The sequence below is a fragment of the Podarcis liolepis genome (assembly GCF_965112155.1).
Source record: "Podarcis liolepis genome assembly, chromosome: 8".
Lineage (NCBI taxonomy): Eukaryota > Metazoa > Chordata > Lepidosauria > Squamata > Lacertidae > Podarcis > Podarcis liolepis.
Window position 1 is genome coordinate 8,987,735 of NC_139560.1, and position 17,751 is coordinate 9,005,485.

Genomic DNA, 17,751 nt, shown 5'->3' on the forward strand with positions numbered 1-17,751 from the left:
CTTGCCCTGCTGCTGCACAGCTTTCCGTTCCATTCACTGTTCCAGGTGGAAGCAAAATTGGTGGGATCCTTGCTGAGTGTAGGTGAGAAGGGGATGAGATAGTTCAGCAACCACTGAATCTCATGCTGGCCCTACTGCTGTCGCTTCATGGCATCTGGCCTCATCTATGCCCAAATGCCAAGTTATCTCCAGGGTGGGCAGTGCCAGATTTATGTATAAGCTAAACAAGCTATAGCTTAGGGCCCCACTCTTTTGTCCCCCCCCCAAAAAAAAAAATGTAAAGGGAAAAACAACTGGATGTACATTTCCAAAATATAAGGGGGGGGGACAAATAAAACAAAACCGACATACAGCAACAGTGTTTTGTGTTGTGTAAGCTCCTATGATGTAAGTAATAAGCCCCGCCTGCTAGCCTGCTCCCTAAAATATCACCAGTTTGCTCATGTCTATGTATAGGGTGCCTACATTCTGCAGGGACTGGTCGCATGGCAACAGGTAGTATGCAGCTGCAGACTGCAGTGCAGCACAGTTGAATGTACATCAAGCTGTTGTACCTGTTATCTAATATTAAAGAGTGCTTGTAGACTGATGATCTGGCAGCATAGACTAAGGGTATGAGTCTTATGCCTACTGATTGATTTCATGTAATACGTTATTTATTTATTTTGATCCCATTATAAAATTACTTTAGAAAAATATTCATCTTTATTATTTAGTAGGCCTATATTATTATTTACTAGTACAGATCCCTAGGGACGCGGGTGGCGCTGTGGGTAAAACCTCAGCGCCTAGGACTTGCCGATCGTATGGTCGGCGGTTCGAATCCCCGCGGCGGGGTGAGCTCCCGTCTTTCAGTCCCAGCTCCTGCCCACCTAGCAGTTTGAAAGCACCCTTAAGTGCAAGTAGATAAATAGGTACCGCTTTATAGCGGGAAGGTAAATGGCGTTTCCGTGTGCTGCGCTGGTGCAGGCTCGCCAGAGCAGCTTTGTCACGCTGGCCACGTGACCCGAAAATGTCTTCGGACAGCGCTGGCCCCTGGCCTCTTAAGCGAGGTGGGCGCGCAACCCCAGAGTCGGTCACGACTGGCCCGTACGGGCAGGGGTACCTTTACCTTTACCTAGTACAGTTCCCTATTACCCTCACTTACTACTATAATACTATATATAAATATTATAATTATATTTCTGCTTAATTGTATTTCAGTTCAACAATTACTTGGATAAAATACATATTTTGTTATGTGCAAATGGCTTTAGATACCTATTAGGTCCATAAATTACCATATAGCATATATTCAACACAAAAAACAGTCGCAGTTTGTTGTTGACAAAGGACAGCTGGACATATAAAGGGCCCCATTACCTTCAGTAGCTTAGGGCCTCACTGAACCTAAACCCGGCCCTGAGGGTGGGGTAACGCAGAGCAGGCTTTTTCCTTCCCCCAGCCTTCTGATCCAGCCAGCATTGATGGAGGAACTAGGCAGCTTCATCTTGCCCTACTGCTATTCTGCTTGGTTTTGGATTGCTCCAGAAGCCTGAACGCCACCCAAAGTACTGTATGCTATATCGTACAATTGGTTTACATCCCTGTCTGAACCTTGGGAAACAATTACATAGCAACATGGGTTTTCAGTTTTTATAAACTCAGTGGATTCCACAGATTCTTCAAGCTCACCTCACGACTGGTTGGTGCAATGGGTGCAATGGGTGCACTGAGTTCACTGAGTTCACTGGGTTCTTTGGATTCATTGGGTTCACTAGGTTCACTGGGTGCACTGGGTTCATTGGGTGCTTTGTGTGTTTTGTGTGCTTTGTGTGCTCTGGGTGTTTTGGGCTTTCTTGACGCTTTGGATGCCTCCTGCTTTTTCTTCATGGTTTCTTTTTGAGAGTCGGGGAAAATGGCTGACCTGTCAGAGAATAAGAGAGTGCTGTTGACAGAACATAAGTAACTATTTCAACTTACTTAAGAAGTACAGCATTGCAATTCCAGCAGCAGCCTGAGAGATATCTGCACAAAGGTTACAATCAAGGCATGGAAGTGTAAGACTGGCTCTGTTTTTGTTTGTGTCTTGCAAAATTTCCCTGCTCTAAAGTTTTTCCATTTATGCATTAAGGCTAGCAGTCACTGATAGACCTGGTCTCCTCCATGAGCTTCCTAATCCCAAGACCCCCCTCTCTCAATGGTATAGTGGAAGGGAAGTGGAGAAGCCTACATTTTTGGACATGCCTAGGAGGGTGGTTATGGGGGTCTCCCACACTGATTTGCCACTACCCCAGTGGCCACCACCACATCTTTTGTTAGTTGAAATATTGTGGGAATGAATTGCTTTGGTCCTTGATTATTTGAACATTTCAACAAAGCCCGAAGCTGTAGAGAGTTCATGTTCTGCTATTGGCAGTGTTCTTGATTACGTCCGTAGATTCTTTAATTAGCCAAAGGCCTGGGTGAAGAAAGGCCTTTATGCATTCTCCCCTCTACATAATTTTCTTCATATCTTGGATATGTATTCTCAAAGAGTTGAACATCTCACCAAATGGGATGGCACCCTCCTTAACAGCTGGAATCTATTTTGGGACCTAAGAAGTTGGAGGGTATGCCATCCTAGAAATCTTAAATATCCTAGAAAACCCCAAATTAGCAAATGGCAAATCCAAAATACCAAGCAGAAATGAAAAAGGGGGGGGGGGACATAGAAACCATGCTCAATTCATGGCAGACACATTCTTCTGCCTACTGGGGGTGGAGGGAGGGGAATACCAATAAATGCTCCAGAATGCAAAGTGTTCAGAAAGTGGGAAGGGTAGGTTTAAATAGCTTCCACCCAAAACCTCTCCCCCATGTATAATGAAGCTACATTGTCAGGATGCTGTCCGCAGCTCAAGGCTGGTGGCCCAGCAAAGCATAAAGACAAGGAAAAGTTTCTTACCGTCCTTTTTTATTTCAATCTTTACAGAGAGAGGCTGTAAAAACCAGCATCTTGGTTAATGGCGTTGAACCCCTCTATCCCACTTCCTCATTCGTCACTTCTACAGGTGCTGCTACATGATCTCTGTCTTTGAGCTCTTTGCTCTCCTACTTTTAAGGCTCGCCAGGTTCTGGGAGATGGAGGGTCTGGAATGCTTTCTAATGACAATGTGCCAGTTGGGTGTTGTTCCAGCTCTCCTATGATTTCACAGCTTTCCCCCTCATCTGCCTCTGAGCTGCGACCTCCCTCAAACCCCTGTTGTAAATCTATACTGTCTTCCTGTTCCTCCTACCTGAAATGGTCAGGACGAGGAGGCGGTCTCCACCATTCCTCCTCTGCCCAGTCGCTGACATACACACAGTCTGGTCATATCCTACATCCAGACCTCTTGGGACAGGCTTCAAAATATAAAGACCCACAGAAATGGGTAGAGTGAAATCTGGTGGTAGTCACCCCAACCTCTGCAGGGGAGGTTTGATAGAAATATTTGAGAGCGAGCAGGCAACAAACACTCAAACTTACTGTTGTTTTCTATTACCAGTGAGTTGAAGAATAATTGAGCCACACCCTAAATTCTTTTGAAATAAGCCAAATGGAACTCTTAGCAGTGCTGCGGGAGCCAATTGGGGGAGGATGTTGGAAGGTTCTAGAAGAAACTGTTGACAGTTGAGAACCAAGATTATGCATAATCACTGTGTACAAAGGAGACTGGTTTAGAATCGTACTCTCACTATCATTTAATGTGGATTAATTACTGGTGTGACAAAGCAAGAATAGCATAGTGGCAAAATGAGTGAGTGATGGATAAGGAAGGCACCCATTCAGATCTCATCGAGCTATACCTGAATAATACTAGGTGGCCTTAATGTTCACTCAGCCTTCCCACCCTGACCCCTGCCTTAACTCCTTCATGGGGATAATAATGACTGATCTTCCAGTGTCATCGTTAGACTCGCAGTATAATCTCAGGAACACACCTGGAAGTGCTGTATTCAAATACTATATCTCATGGACCATTGAACATTTCACATTTAAAACTATGGAGCTCTTTTGAGAATAGTTCAGTTCTTATGCTGGGATGGATTTCTTTGAAATACTAATTGAAAATCTGTATTGATAGGATTGCCTATTGCAAGGCATTATTCCTGCATTTTGATTGAGAAGAAGGGGATCTGGGCAGAGAAGTATCAGTATTTGCTTATTCAATAAATGGAAGCCATATTGGCACAAATACACCTGACTTTTCTAAGTCATCTTTTGTGTTTTGTTCTCTATGCTTGTGCCCATGTTACTCCACTAAATAAAAGTTATTTGTCAAGCTCTTTCGATCCATCATTGGATCCCTCAATCCACCCTTTTTTGATTCATCCCCTTTTGTATCATCCCAGTATTTAGAAATGCCCACCTTAATTCTTCTTATAATATTTTGATCAAGTCCTTATGCTTCAAATTCTCATTAACAACAGAGAACAATGATAACAACACCAGTTCCTGTATGCATATTATGTCCTGAGCTGTGATTTCCCCCTCATTTTGTATTCCTTTCAGTATTTCGAGGGCAATATATGGTTTAGCTAGGGGGACGCAGGTTTAGCTAGGTTTAACTAGGGGGACGCGGGTGGCGCTGTGGGTTAAACCACAGAGCCTAGGACTTGTAGATCAGAAGGTCGTGGCGGGGTGAGCTCCTGTTGCTCAGTCCCTGCTCCTGCCAACCTAGCAGTTCTAAAGCACATCAAAGTGCAAGTAGATAAATAGGTACCGCTCCGGCGGGAAGGTAAATGGCATTTCTGTGCACTGCTCTAGTTCGCCAGAAGCGGCTTAGTCATGCTGGCCACATGACCCAGAAGCTGTACGCCGGCTCCCTCAGCCAATAAAGCGAGATGAGCACCGCAACCCCAGAGTCGGTCACGACTGGACCTAATGTTCGGGGTCCATTTACCTTTACCTATATGGTTTAGCTAGAGTCCATCAATGGTTTTAAAATGTTCTCAACATTTCAGCAGTTGTGGTATGTGCGAATGGCTGCATGTGCATGGCACAATGTTTCAGTGTTCATGTGTATCTCTGTACAGCCATGCTCATGGGGGACTTCCATGTCTGACTTCTAGATACGCTTTGGAAGCAGTTAAACCTGAAAGAATGGTGACACCAACACACATCTAAGAAATCATTTCTGACAGGGAGAATGATTTACCAGGGATAAGTAACAAAATGATAGATCTGGTAGATTGGGAGAGCTGGGGATTTATGGGGCCAGCAACTAGAAATTTATAAATTCAAAGGGGAAAGAACTTCCTGCTCATTCTATGTTCTGAACTTCCAGTTATTCATTGCACCAAGAATCTCCTCAAGTAGTCAGCACTGATAAGCTTTGGGACTTAGGTAGCATGGAAGAGATCCATACCCTCCATGTCCCAATTTTACAGGGACAGTCCCAGAATTACAGAAGTCATCCCAGTTTTTCGTTTGACCCTGGAATGTCCTAGTTTTCTTCTTTCTTTCCCTCCATGTCTCGTAGAACAATTAAAAGTGGTGTGTGTGTGTGTGTGTGTGTGTGTGTGTGTGTAGGTGTGAAAACGGAGTCCTGTTTATACTGAAACTAAAATACCTGCACTAAATGAAGGAAATGGTGAAGCTGGCATATGAAACCCTCCCTATAATTTTGAAGGAAAAGGTCACCAGTCCACTTAAAATTCTTTAATTACAATGCTTCAACAGCCAGCGATTTCTTAGGAATTGTTGGTGGGTGTTATGAGAGGAAAAGAAGGTGTTGCAGTGCAAATCTGCTGTCTCACTAGTCCCATTAACTACTCATGAGTCAGGTTGAAGAGAGAATCCAGAAAGTTTATTTACTGTAGTAAAGTGTTTCAGTGGGATCACTCCACACAGGCTGGAACCCCCACTCAGAGGTCAGGGATGGGGGTTATTTATAAGCTTTTGCCACAAAACATCACAATTTTCTCCAATCATATGCTTTCTCATTAGGTAAAGGTAAAGGGACCCCTGACCATTAGGTCCAGTCGTGGCCAACTCTGGGGTTGCGGCGCTCATCTCGCTTTACTGGCTGAGGGAGCCAGTGTACAGCTTCTGGGTCATGTGGCCAGCATGACTAAGCCGCTTCTGGCGACCCAGAGCAGCACACGGAAATGCCGTTTACCTTCCTGCCGGAGTGGTACCTATTTATCTACTTGCACTTTGACGTGCTTTCGAACTGCTAGGTGGCAGGAGCAGGGACTGAGCAATGGGAGCTCACCCCATTGTGAGGATTCGAACCGCCGACCTTCTGATCAGCAAGTCCTAGGTTCTGTGGTTTAACCCACAGCGCCACCCGATTACCTCATTCAAAAAAAAGCATACAAGCTGTTGTTAGCCAGAGCTTATTTAGTTACATTTCATTTTAGTGTGCCTGTGCTTCTAACATAAGCATATTCGTAGCTCAGCATCTACTGTGCACAAGCATAACTTAGATACATTTTGTAGCAAAAGCTATTGTGCATCTATTGCGCTTTGTATTGTGTATGCTGTGGACCTGCGTGTATTTTCACTTCTCTCTTTTATGGGGGGGGGGCTGCTTGCAAAGTGAGAAGCTTTCTCAGCAGTTTCTTAGCAGTTTCTTAAAGCAATTGGCTCCTATAAGTTCCTTTTAATTGCACTATCACATTTTTGGGGGCCACAAAGGGAACCCATGCCATGCCTTATGTTTTGAAAGATGTCCTCCAATTTCTCCAGAGTGTTATTTTTTCTTCCATTCTCATGGCACTTACCATATTTTTCGCCATATAGGACGCACTTTTTCCCCTCCAAAAATGAAGGGGAAATCTGGGTGCATCCTATGGGGCGAATGCAGGCTTTTGCTGAAGCTTGGAGAGCGAGAGGGGTCGGTGCGCACCGACCCCTCTCGCTCTCCAGGCTTCAGGAAGACATCCGCAGCCTAGGCAGCCCTACGGGAGGTCCGGCAGGGATGTCTAGGCTGCGGATAGCAGCCTGCTGCCCAGTGCGAGGGGCGCCCTGAAGCAGAGCGCCCCCCGCGCCAGGCAGACATCCGCAGCATGGGGAGCCTTGCAGGAGTTCCCCACAGGGCTCCCCACGCTGTGGATAGCAGCCTGCCGCCCCACAGGGGGGGCACCCTGATGCAGAGCGCCCCTCGCGCGGGGCAGACATCGGCCAGCCCCACAAGCTCGGGGGACAGCAGGGAGGCGCAGCGCCGCCATCCCACTGTTCCTCAACCTGCTTCTGTTTCCCCGGCCTGCTTTTGGGGGGAAAATAAAGGGAATTTTTTTTTCCTTTATTTCCCCCTAAAAAACCTAGGTGCGTCCTATGGGACGGAGCGTCCTATGGGACGAAAAATACGGTAAGCATTTATCCAGAATTTTTGTGGGTGTTTGGTTTTCTTTTCTTTCTTTTTTAGCATACCTTATTGTTGCTGTTCAACCCAAGCTTTCTGATGTGAGAAGACAACGTGGCAGTTACCTCATGATGTCTTCCCCTGGGAGTTAATTCAAGCATGGGCAAACTGGGAAGGCTACATGGTGCAAACCACTGGTGAGATATTTTGTAGAATGAAAGAGCACTTGCAAATGTATTTAGCCATTTCAAAGGTAAGGAAACTGTAGGAACATCTCTACGAGAATTTCACCCAAATGTTCCCTTCCTGTTGACAATATCTGATGGTGGATACGTGTGCCTATATTGTGCTACGTGAAAGATAAATGAATGTTTCTGCATCGGTAGATGATAAAGCAGAACACAGAACTGAGTAAAGTAAACCAGTAGCAGAATAACAGGAAATGTCAGGTGAAAGTGTGAAAGAATAGTGGTTCGGACTGAAGCATATGCATAAATCCCTAGTGGGAGCCAGTGTGGTGTAGTGGTTAAGTGCGATAGACTCGTAATCTGGGGAGCCGGGTTCAATTCCCCGCTCCTCCACATGCAGCTGCTGGGTGACCTTGGGCTAGTCACACTTCTCTGAAGTCTCTCAGCCCCACTCACCTCACAGAGTGTTTGTTGTGGGGGAGGAAGGGAAAGGAGAATGTTAGCCGCTTTGAGACTCCTTCGGATAGTGATAAAGTGGGATATCAAATCCAAACTCTTCTTCTTCTTAGTGTGAGGAGAGAAAATGATCCATTTTCCTCCAAAAGAGCCCAAAGAATCTGGGGAACTGTGGTTTCTTAAGGGTGCTGGAAATTAGACCTGTGGGGTAAACCACAGCTCCACAGCTTTTTTTTTGGGGGGGGGTGACTATGAATGTTCTTCCCTCCAGATAATGATGGACTCGGCCTACCACTTAGAGAAGGCAGGGACATGTAAGTTGAATCACAACAGTAATGGGGGGTCCTATAGGCCTGGGGAAGAGCTACGTTAATACAGAACAGCCCAAAATAAACCAGTAATACCATTTTATCTACAACCATTAGAATCATAACACCAGAAGCCAGAAGATCTGAACAGAACCATCCTATTAGTGCCTACAAAACAACAACAACTGACTTTTTTTCTGATTCAGCAGGAAACAGAATTCTAGTTCTATCACCCCAGCAACTGTTCCAAGTTAAATTATTGTTAGAATACAACCATAGAGCAGTCTCCTTTGTCAGGAGAAAGCTTGGGTCATCTCAGCTCCCAACTGTCAACAGCTTATTGGAACCTTCTGACATCCATCCCCCTGATTGGCTCTCGCAACACCAATAGAGTTCTGAGTGCTTAAAAAAAATAAATTAAAATAGGAATTGACTCTGTTCCTCCCTCCTCACCAGTCTGGGACCACTGTGGTAAGAACTATTTGTTTTGTCTGTTTCTTCTCCACATATTGGGCAGCAGGGGGGTCGCAACATTTGTGCACCTAATTCCACTAACCCAACCATTGGTATGGTGGCCTTGCGGGCCTGCAGAACCCTGCCTGGTGTGATCCAGCATGGAGTGTCTACATGTGGGCATCTCATGGCCATTGAGGAGCCAGTTGGTCCTCCATGCTAGCTAGGAGGTCAGATTCTAGGTGTGCCTGCTGAATTGGCCTATTGCAGGCAGGCCTGGGGGGTGGACTCTTCCTGGGACCAACTGAGGCCAGCAGGTTTCACTTGGGTTCACTTGTCCAGTATTTAAGATGGCCTACCCTTGCTCCTGCACACAGTTTCCTTGTCGGATCTCTCACTCACTCACACACACACTTTATGTTGTTGTCGTTATTGTGGTGCATTTGACCTTGTTGTGGACATTGTTGACCACCATATTTAGGGCTGGACAGGAATCTCCCCTTGGACCAATTAGCCTTGTCTAGTGGGTTTTACCTACCTCATAGCAATCATCAAAACTTTAGTGGTTTAAGCATTGGGTAAGCCTTAGTCATGGTTGATGGGAGGCTGTATCTTCTGCCTGTCCCTGCAAAGGGTAAGGGGTATCCTGATAAATGGAACCAGGAAGAACTGCTTCTATACAGACACCCAGGTGAGGCAATCCTCAACATGGTGATCCAACGGGGATGTTCCTACTTGATATGAGTCATAGGACATCACTACTTTAGGGTTGACTCCAATAATCAACACATCCAGCAGGTAGGCTGGATGAAAATGGTTATATCCAATTCCCATGCCAAACCTCTTACGTCAATAATCAATAAAGCTGTGGCCTTATTTGACCCAAGGAAGTAGTTGTCTTGCTTTCTGCACATAGCAGGCAACGTGGGTTGGTGATGCTTGTGCATGCACATTTGTGGATTCTTGCTTGTTTGTCCTTTAATCCTTCCATGGTGAATACTCTGCATTGGGTGGGGAGACTGCCCATAGAGAGATTCCATTGTATCTTGTTGTTTATACAATCAATGACATGGGCAGCTCTTGTACTTTCTCCAGCTTCTGTCTGAGATCATGTCAATACAGTCGTACCTTGGTTTTCAAAGAAATGTTTTGGAAGTTGAACGGACTTCTGTTCAACTTCCAAGGTACAACTGTATATGTTGAAGGAGCCAAATGTTCAAGGACTAAAGAAGTTCTCTCCCATGGTCAATACAAGTGATTTGATGATGACCAGTATAGTGGTAAATTTTGAAGCGCAGATGCTCATCATGGCAGATCCATACACATGTCCCCAAGGAGACTCCAAAAATGCAGCTAGCAGTACTCAATTTATTAAGAGCTGCGTGATAGCACTCCAATGGATATTCAGCTTCTACAACTCACTGAGCTCATTCAAAATACATTCAACCACAAAAAGTGCAAATTTTAGTTTTTCATTATAAATGTAAACAAGCTTGCAAAGAAGTGTTAAAATGTAGAGTGCTATCTGATGACGAAACTTATCAAAGTACTCTGCATCCACTTGATTGTTTCTTTTTTAAATAACTTTTTATTCAAAATTAAAACAAAACATATTATCCAGACATATCACCCTTATTCCCCCCCCATTTTTCCTCCCTCCCCTCCCTCCCCCACAGAACCCACCCACCCCCACCCCCAACTTTCCTCAGTTCCAGTCTTTGATTTCTCTAAAAATGCTGTTTTCTGCATGTTACACAGTTGTATAGATCCTCAAACTATTTAGCTGATTATTATCAATAAAAAGTTTGTGAATGTTTATTCAAAGCCAGCCAAGGAGTCCAGTTCGCTTTGTTGTGTCTTCAAATACTTTGTAAAGCGTTCCCATTCATCTTTAAAGTCACAGTTATCCTTGTATGTCAGTTTTGCCAGTTCTGCATAATCCATCATTTTTTCTTGCCATGATTCTTTAGTTGGGGTTTCTTCAGTCTTCCATCCTTGTGCTATTAAAACTTTTGCAGCCATTGTCGCATACATGAAGATGTTTTCAGCTTTTTTGGCAGATCTTTCCCTACAATCCCTAATAAAAATGCTTCAGGTTTTTTAACAAAAGTTAAATGGAACATTTTCTTCAATTCATTGTATATCATTTCAAAATAATAATAATAATAATTACCTTACAACCCCACCACATATGATAAAATGTCCCCTCCTTTTCCTTACACTTCCAACATATATTTGAACTAGTTTTGTCCATTTTCCCTAACTGCACTGGTGTTGTGTACCGTCTGTACACCATCTTCATGTCATTCTCCTTCAATAGGGAACAATCTGTAAATTTTAAGTCAGTTTTCCATAATTTTCCCCATTATTATTTTCTATATACCGATTTTCTCTAAGATCACAAACTTCACCTCATTCACTTGACAAAGCAAGGAGGTTTCATCAGTTATCCTGGTGCATTTGCCAGATGACACAACCACTTCTGCTCTGAAGAAGTCCCAGAGCTGCAATCCCCTGTCCTCCTCCTCCATTACACCACAGGTGATGACCCTTAGGTTAGGTTAGGTTGTTGTTGTTTTGTTGCTTTTAATGATTTGGGCTCAAAGGAAGAACTTCAAGTTATCACTCTGGAGCTAGGTGCTGGGAAATAGGGTAAGTCCAATAGGGTAACTTTCTTATTCCCCAACAGGTAAGTGTGTTTTCTGACTCTTACACAAGAAAGCATGAACCAAGGAGATGAGAAAGCCGGTGCAGAAATGGAGAGAGAGGTGAACTCAGAGAGTTTTGCCCAATCCACTTTTCAAGAAGCCAGGAATAGCAAGAAGAATGTAGTCAACGCAGCAACCAAAAAACGGGTGAGTGAGAGTGGAGTGCTTTGTCCAATCCACTCCCTAAAAACCATGAATAAAAAGGATACAACTGATCCATCAGTCACTAAAGGAGCAATCCTATGCACAATGAGCAAGTTGATTTAAGTTAAGCGAGCATAAATTTACATCAGAACCAGACTCCATTAATCAGTGGGGCTAGTGCTGCTCTGCTTAAGCCTGGCAGAGGTAAAACAAAACTTTAAAATAGTGTTCTATGCTGTGTTCCCAGCTCACATGACCAAGCTTAACATGCTTAAGATCAAACCCAAATCCATTCTGATTCCACCTCCCCCACCCCCAGAATACCATTTTTGAGGACTTACTTCAGCATGAGTTCAGCCAGCTACAGTTCAACACACCTGCCTCATGCAGTCATATGCCTATGACAGTTGAACACTGATGGGGGGTTGGACAAGATTATCTTCAAGATCCCTTCCAATTCTATCCTTCTATGTAGGTGCTTTTGATTACCAGTTGAGCATTTTTAATGTAGAATGGTAGCTTCAGCCGCATGGACTCCATATATCTATTCCAAAGAATAGGCACCTCTGGACATTAGGTCGACTTCTCTGTCATAGAAAGTCATAGATCTTCAAGATAGGGGTGTAGCTTGAATTAATCACAATGAAGGATACCATCGGATATCTGTATTGCATAGGTAACATATCTATTAAGCGTGTGGTGCCTAGCAATAAAGGACTACTGATAATTGAAAATAAGCAGGACTCAGTTTAGCATTGTGGTGAAATAGAACTCGTCCATTAAAAGGAAAGGAAAAGGTTTGGTATATAATACTGCCTTCTCCCACTCCCATAGGTACCCACCTGCTCCTTGCTATACTAACTGGCCCTTTCAGAGGCAAGTGATGAGAGAAAGGGCTTTTTAAAAGGTGGAGCCCCCTTCATGAAATGTTCTCCCTAGAGAAAGTCTCCAGGCGGTGTCTACATTGTGGCTATTTGTGTTGTTTAGATTTAATATTTTTCTTTGTTTCTAATTTTGTCGTAGTTTGAATTTTAATGAGGTTGGAAACCACCCAGAGAACTCAGCTAACACTTGGTACAAAAAGAATGCATTTATGAAGCAATGTCCAGGTGTCAGACCTATATATTTATTCTGTCTTTCCATTTAGGATCTTATTAGTGGTAAGTGTACTTAATTAACAATGTGCAGTCTCATCCCAGTATTTGCTGCTCCTTCCTGTAGGAGATGTCCATGGTGCTGATTCTGGTAACGGTTGCTTCCTGTCTCATACCTGTGCAGCATGGCTACAATCTGTGGGTACTCTACAACACTGTTGGGGTAAGATGGCACTACAGCAAAGATGGCTTCAAAAAGCAAAGGCTTTTGGCCCTTCAAAAAGCAAGGGTCTCAGTCCAATATACTAGAAGGAGCATCTCCACTCCCATCGTTCAGCCCAGACAGTTCCAAGGTCCTTCTGGTGGTTCCCTCATTGCAAGAAGTGAAGCTGCAGGGAGCCAGGCAAAGGGCCTTCTCGGCAGTGGCACCTTCCCTGTGGAACACCCACCAGTCAGATGTCAAGGAAATAAAGAACTACACAACTTTTAAAATACATCTAAAGTCACCCTGTATCAGGAAGTTTTTAATGTTTGACTTTTTATTATGTTTTTATATGTGCTGGACGCTGCTCAGAGTTACTGGGGAAACCAGATAGGCAGGGTATAAATAATAAAACTATTATTGTTATTATTGTTGGAGATAGGCCATGTAGCTCATTGTATGCACTGACTGGCCATGGCCCTCCTGGATTTCAGCTAAGTCCCAAGCTCTCCAGGTTTTTTGCCATGCGATCTGTGGTGAGGTTCTAATCATTATGTGCTTATGTCCTAGCTCCTGCCTAGCTTCTATAACATAACAAGACCTGAAGAAGCAGATTTTCAGATTACCCTTCTGTCTATCACCGTGACTATGTTTCCACTCGGAGCCTCCTTTGCAACCATTCCTGCTGGTTGGTTGTTAGATAGATTTGGCAGGTATAGAGATAAACTTGAGACTTGTGATCTACATGTCCTAGTATGGCAGGGTGTGGTGATGGGAGAATGTTGCTGACTACAGCCCCTCTAAACCCCTTTATAACATCTTATAAAGCTACAATAACATTATCATTCCTCTTGTTCATTCAAGCAATAGGGTGGGATTTCAGAGATAGAAAAATGCACACGTATTTGTCAGATGACATTTAACAATTGTTAGACATTTCATGGAGGGATATGTAGCAGTCAGAAACACAATAGGATCTAGTTAGGGCCCTGGAGACCTAATGGTAGCTAATGAAGCTTTGTTTTTAGAAGGTGGGTACATTCCTTCTGAATTCAAGATCATCCTTTCAATGTGGTTTCATTCAATTATGTACCTAGGGCAGGCACCTAAAGATTTTTTCAGGTCAGTAGTAGAGCACATGCCTCCATTAAGAAGATCCCAAACTCTCCCACCAGTTTCCCCAACTAACAAAACTTGCCTAGCATAGTGACAAATATTAGTTTTCTAGCCCTTGTGGAAATTCAGTGTGTCCTGCAATCTTTGAGATATCTGATTTGGTAGTAGGAGTTTTGGTGCCTCATGTAGTTCTTTCTCCCTTCTGCAAACTATGACAACCAAAAGCAATTGTCCCCCAAAAAACCCAAAACCAAAACAACAACAACAACCCTGAGGACTCCCTTGCAGTTCCATAGTACCTCCCCTCCTTTGCTCTTTAGATGGTACGATATATTCCCTACCTCACTGCTCCATTTCATATCTTTTCAGGAAAGTTGCACTCTTCATAACTAACCTTTCAGCAATTATATTTGCTGTTGTGATGATATTGTCACTTTCAATACATAATCACGGATACATCATCTTTTCACGTCTCTGCTCTGGAATAAGCACAGGTGAGTCAGGATCTAGTGCCTTATATTTTTTTAAAAAAAAACTAAGGACACCTGGTCAGAAGTCAGCCTGCAATTTGTGCCATTAAGCTGATTAGATCAGGAACACTGAAATTTGGCACCTGAAAAAGAGCAGGAGAATAGGTCCTTGCACCCTCTGTGCTGTTGTGGGTGAGAGAGATTCTTTCATGAAGCAGTTTTCCCAGGAGTCTATGACTGCCTGTACCACTGCTGTGGGATCCATTAGACAGCCCCCTACACATGCACAGTTATTTCTGGCCACCGTGCCCCCCTCCTGGTTTGCTGCTTCAGTGCCCCAGTTGGTTTCTCCTCAGCAACAATTCCTTTTACATCCCATTCATTTAGCCCACTATGATAATTTCTCTCCTTCTCAGCAAGTCCTTTTACAGCAATATGCTCTCAACTTGGCTACAGCAGGTTAAGGAGGCAACTTCACCAGATTTTGCCACAGAGTTTGACAAGGGTACTCAGGTGCTTACGCCTTCAATCGCTGAGCAACCCGTATCTGCCCTCTTCGATTGATTGCCCCACTTTCCAGATATGGGAATATACAATGAAAGATGCCAATCAGTGTCAATCTGACTCTGCTCTCCAATGTGTACATGAAGCTTCTACATTAGCTATTAGAGCCTCAGTCTCCACCTCTGTTTTTTCCAAGGCAGTACTATTTTCAATTGAAGATGTTCTAGGCTATCCAACTCAGGACCCTGACAGAATCCAGAAACCACTTCTAAAACCTTCCCATGTCCTTGCATTCATCTCTGACTCACCTGTGGACTCTGCCCAGTCCTCCTCTCATGCAATGGCTGCTGGAATGGTCACAAGGAGACACCTCTGGCTAACTGACAGGGAGGTGGATGCTTCCTTGTGTACAGGTTTAACCTCTATGACCTTTGTAGGCACTAAACCTTTCGGAGATGTTGCCCTGGAGCAAGTCCTAGCTGAAACCAAAGATAAGAAGTTGATGCCTTCTCAATGAAGAGATGATTACCACTATTCCAAGTATCCCTTTTTGCCCTTTAATTCCTTCCAAGAGTCGCTCCCATGGGTACAAAGGGACCTTCCCCAATTTCCTCCCACTATGTGCAACACACAGCATTCCCAAATCTATTCTGGAGGATTGAAAAAAAACTATAGGAAAATATTTTCCGGGGCATCTGTTGACATTTCTATTCCACCTTAAGGAGCAGACATGTGGAACTGTTGCATGCCACATGTCTGTTTACATTCCAGCACAGTATGCTGGAAACTTCCGTTGTGTATAGCTTTTGCTTTTCCCATTCTCTCTGAGATGACATGAGAGAGAGAGATGACATGTTTCTTTGTCCTGATTTATGATTAATAAATCTGTAGTTGTAGTATGCTTGCACAAGCCTCACACCTATTCTGTGTGTACAGTTCTCTCTGCTGATAGCATGCCCTGGCTTTGAAGCCCGGGTCACTGATTTACATCGGAGCACGGGCTGATGGAAGGAGACATCTGAGCTGGGCCTTGCCCGCTGGCCTCTTGGCCCTCTGCATGTTGACAACAACATGGGGGGGGGGAGAATTGGACAATGTTCAGTTGTGCACATTGTGCTTATTGGATGATTTGCATAGTAATTTGTTTAATACAAGCCTTAATAAATAAATCATGCCACATGCATGTTGTGTATTACCATTTGAATTTCTATCTAACCAGGAATATGCTTCTGTGTTTGCCCTCTCTATCTTGGTGAGATCTCCCCTAGAAGCCTGAGGGGAGGCATTATCATGATGTACCAAGTGTTTTATTTGTTTGGTTTCCTTGTGGCTCAGATACTTTGTCTTCAAGAAGTCTTGGGGACGGGAAAAGGTAATTCAGTGACATTAATTATTTGCCTTATAGTATAGCGGAGGGGAGTGTTGCCCAGGATTTTGTGGAAACCAGTTTTGTAGATAACACTATCCATTTAAAAACCACAATGGTTTTTGGATGTGCTTGCTTTTAAAATAATTAAGTGAGTAAGTAAGTAAGTTTCTGGTACTCACCATGATGTTGTTACAATAAGTGCCACACTTTTAACATGTGGGAGGAAAAGGTGCCGGTACTGCAACATTAATTTCCCCAAAATGAGGAAAGACTTTTTGGCCTGCCATCTTGATTCAAAATGACATCTGGCATCCACATGTTGACTAAGGTCCCCCAACTTTGAAACCCTCATGCTGAGTTTGCTGATTATGTCTTGAAAGGCATCCAAACCCACAGAGAACAGAATGACCAACCAACCAACAAGCCCCTTTCTCAAACATATGGTAGATAGCATCAGATGGAGCACTGCTGTTTCTTCACCTTATCTTCATACTATCTTCTTCCACAGGCTTCCCAACTCTGATAAAACTTTTTGGTGTTATGCCATTTCTTCAGTTGCCTCTACTGCCCTTCTTACCTGAAAGCCCTCGGTACCTACTCATTCAGAAGAGGGATGAAGAGAGCTCAAGGAAAGGTATGATATGTTGAATTGCACTGGGACCTCTAAGTGTGAGCACCCTACATAGCTGTGCAATGTCACCCACTATTGGCTTGTCACATAAGGTCTCGCCATTCTAGCATCCTTGTTATTCCTACGCGGTCAGTCATAAGAGCCAACTAACATCCATTTCAGAAGAACTACATATGAGAAGTATGAAAAACATGTTATGTAAATGTTCATTTGTTGTATACATAAATTTATTTATTGCATTTATATACTTAGTACCTTTCTGTCAGGGCACTCAAGGCAGTTTCCAGTGTTTAAACACCGAAGCAAATAAATGGTATAAAATGTAGAATTGGGCCAGGGTGGTGGAAAGAAGGACAGTCTCTCTGGAGCCAGCCATGTTGTTGTTGTTGTAGTAGTAGTAGTAGTAGTAGTAGTAGTAGTAGTAGTATTTATACCCCACCCATTTGGCTGGGTTGCCTAAGCTACTCTGGGCAACTTCTAACACAAATAAAAACACAATAAAACATCAAACATTAATAGTAACAATCTGATCCAATATTAAAAGTCATAATAACTTTAAAATAAACAACTTATATCAAACAAAGCAGTGTTCAACAATCCATCAGAATCTAATAGTAATCAGTAAAATTAAACATCAACAAATAATAATTAAACCGTTTAGACCACAATGAAGAATTATCAATCGATAAATCAATAAAGAGCAAATCACAATGCATAAAATACCGCAGAACATACAAAACCATGTAAAAGGATCATATTGAGATCCTTTGCCTGCCCCCATTGCACTTTTCTTCCTTC

At 43.5% G+C, this 17,751-nt stretch overlaps 2 protein-coding genes across 4 annotated transcripts in view; one reads left to right on the forward strand and one right to left on the reverse strand.

Annotated features, from left to right (window-relative positions):
• The window catches only part of LOC310713055 (solute carrier family 2, facilitated glucose transporter member 5-like), a 22,412-nt gene extending 13,822 nt beyond the window's left edge, over window positions 1-8,590 (reverse strand). For both annotated transcript variants that reach the window (XM_083516748.1, XM_083516747.1), the window contains exons 1-3: window positions 8,537-8,590; window positions 3,488-3,621; window positions 1,675-1,906 (exon numbers count right to left, since the gene is read on the reverse strand). In XM_083516748.1, the coding sequence (XP_083372874.1) occupies window positions 1,675-1,906; window positions 3,488-3,621; window positions 8,537-8,539 (369 nt within the window). In that variant the 5' untranslated portion in view covers window positions 8,540-8,590. The remainder of the gene's footprint in view (window positions 1-1,674; window positions 1,907-3,487; window positions 3,622-8,536) is intronic.
• The window catches only part of LOC310713076 (solute carrier family 2, facilitated glucose transporter member 5-like), a 25,649-nt gene continuing 11,506 nt past the window's right edge, over window positions 3,609-17,751 (forward strand). Inside the window, exons 1-8 of one of the 2 annotated variants that reach the window (XM_083516804.1) lie at window positions 3,609-3,821; window positions 7,374-7,507; window positions 11,405-11,570; window positions 12,789-12,884; window positions 13,434-13,576; window positions 14,349-14,473; window positions 16,173-16,325; window positions 16,831-16,956. In XM_083516804.1, the coding sequence (XP_083372930.1) occupies window positions 11,439-11,570; window positions 12,789-12,884; window positions 13,434-13,576; window positions 14,349-14,473; window positions 16,173-16,325; window positions 16,831-16,956 (775 nt within the window). In that variant the 5' untranslated portion in view covers window positions 3,609-3,821; window positions 7,374-7,507; window positions 11,405-11,438. Of the gene's footprint in view, window positions 3,822-7,373; window positions 7,508-8,585; window positions 8,734-11,404; window positions 11,571-12,788; window positions 12,885-13,433; window positions 13,577-14,348; window positions 14,474-16,172; window positions 16,326-16,830; window positions 16,957-17,751 lie in introns of those variants that run through there. The other variant, XM_083516803.1, reaches the window with a different exon arrangement.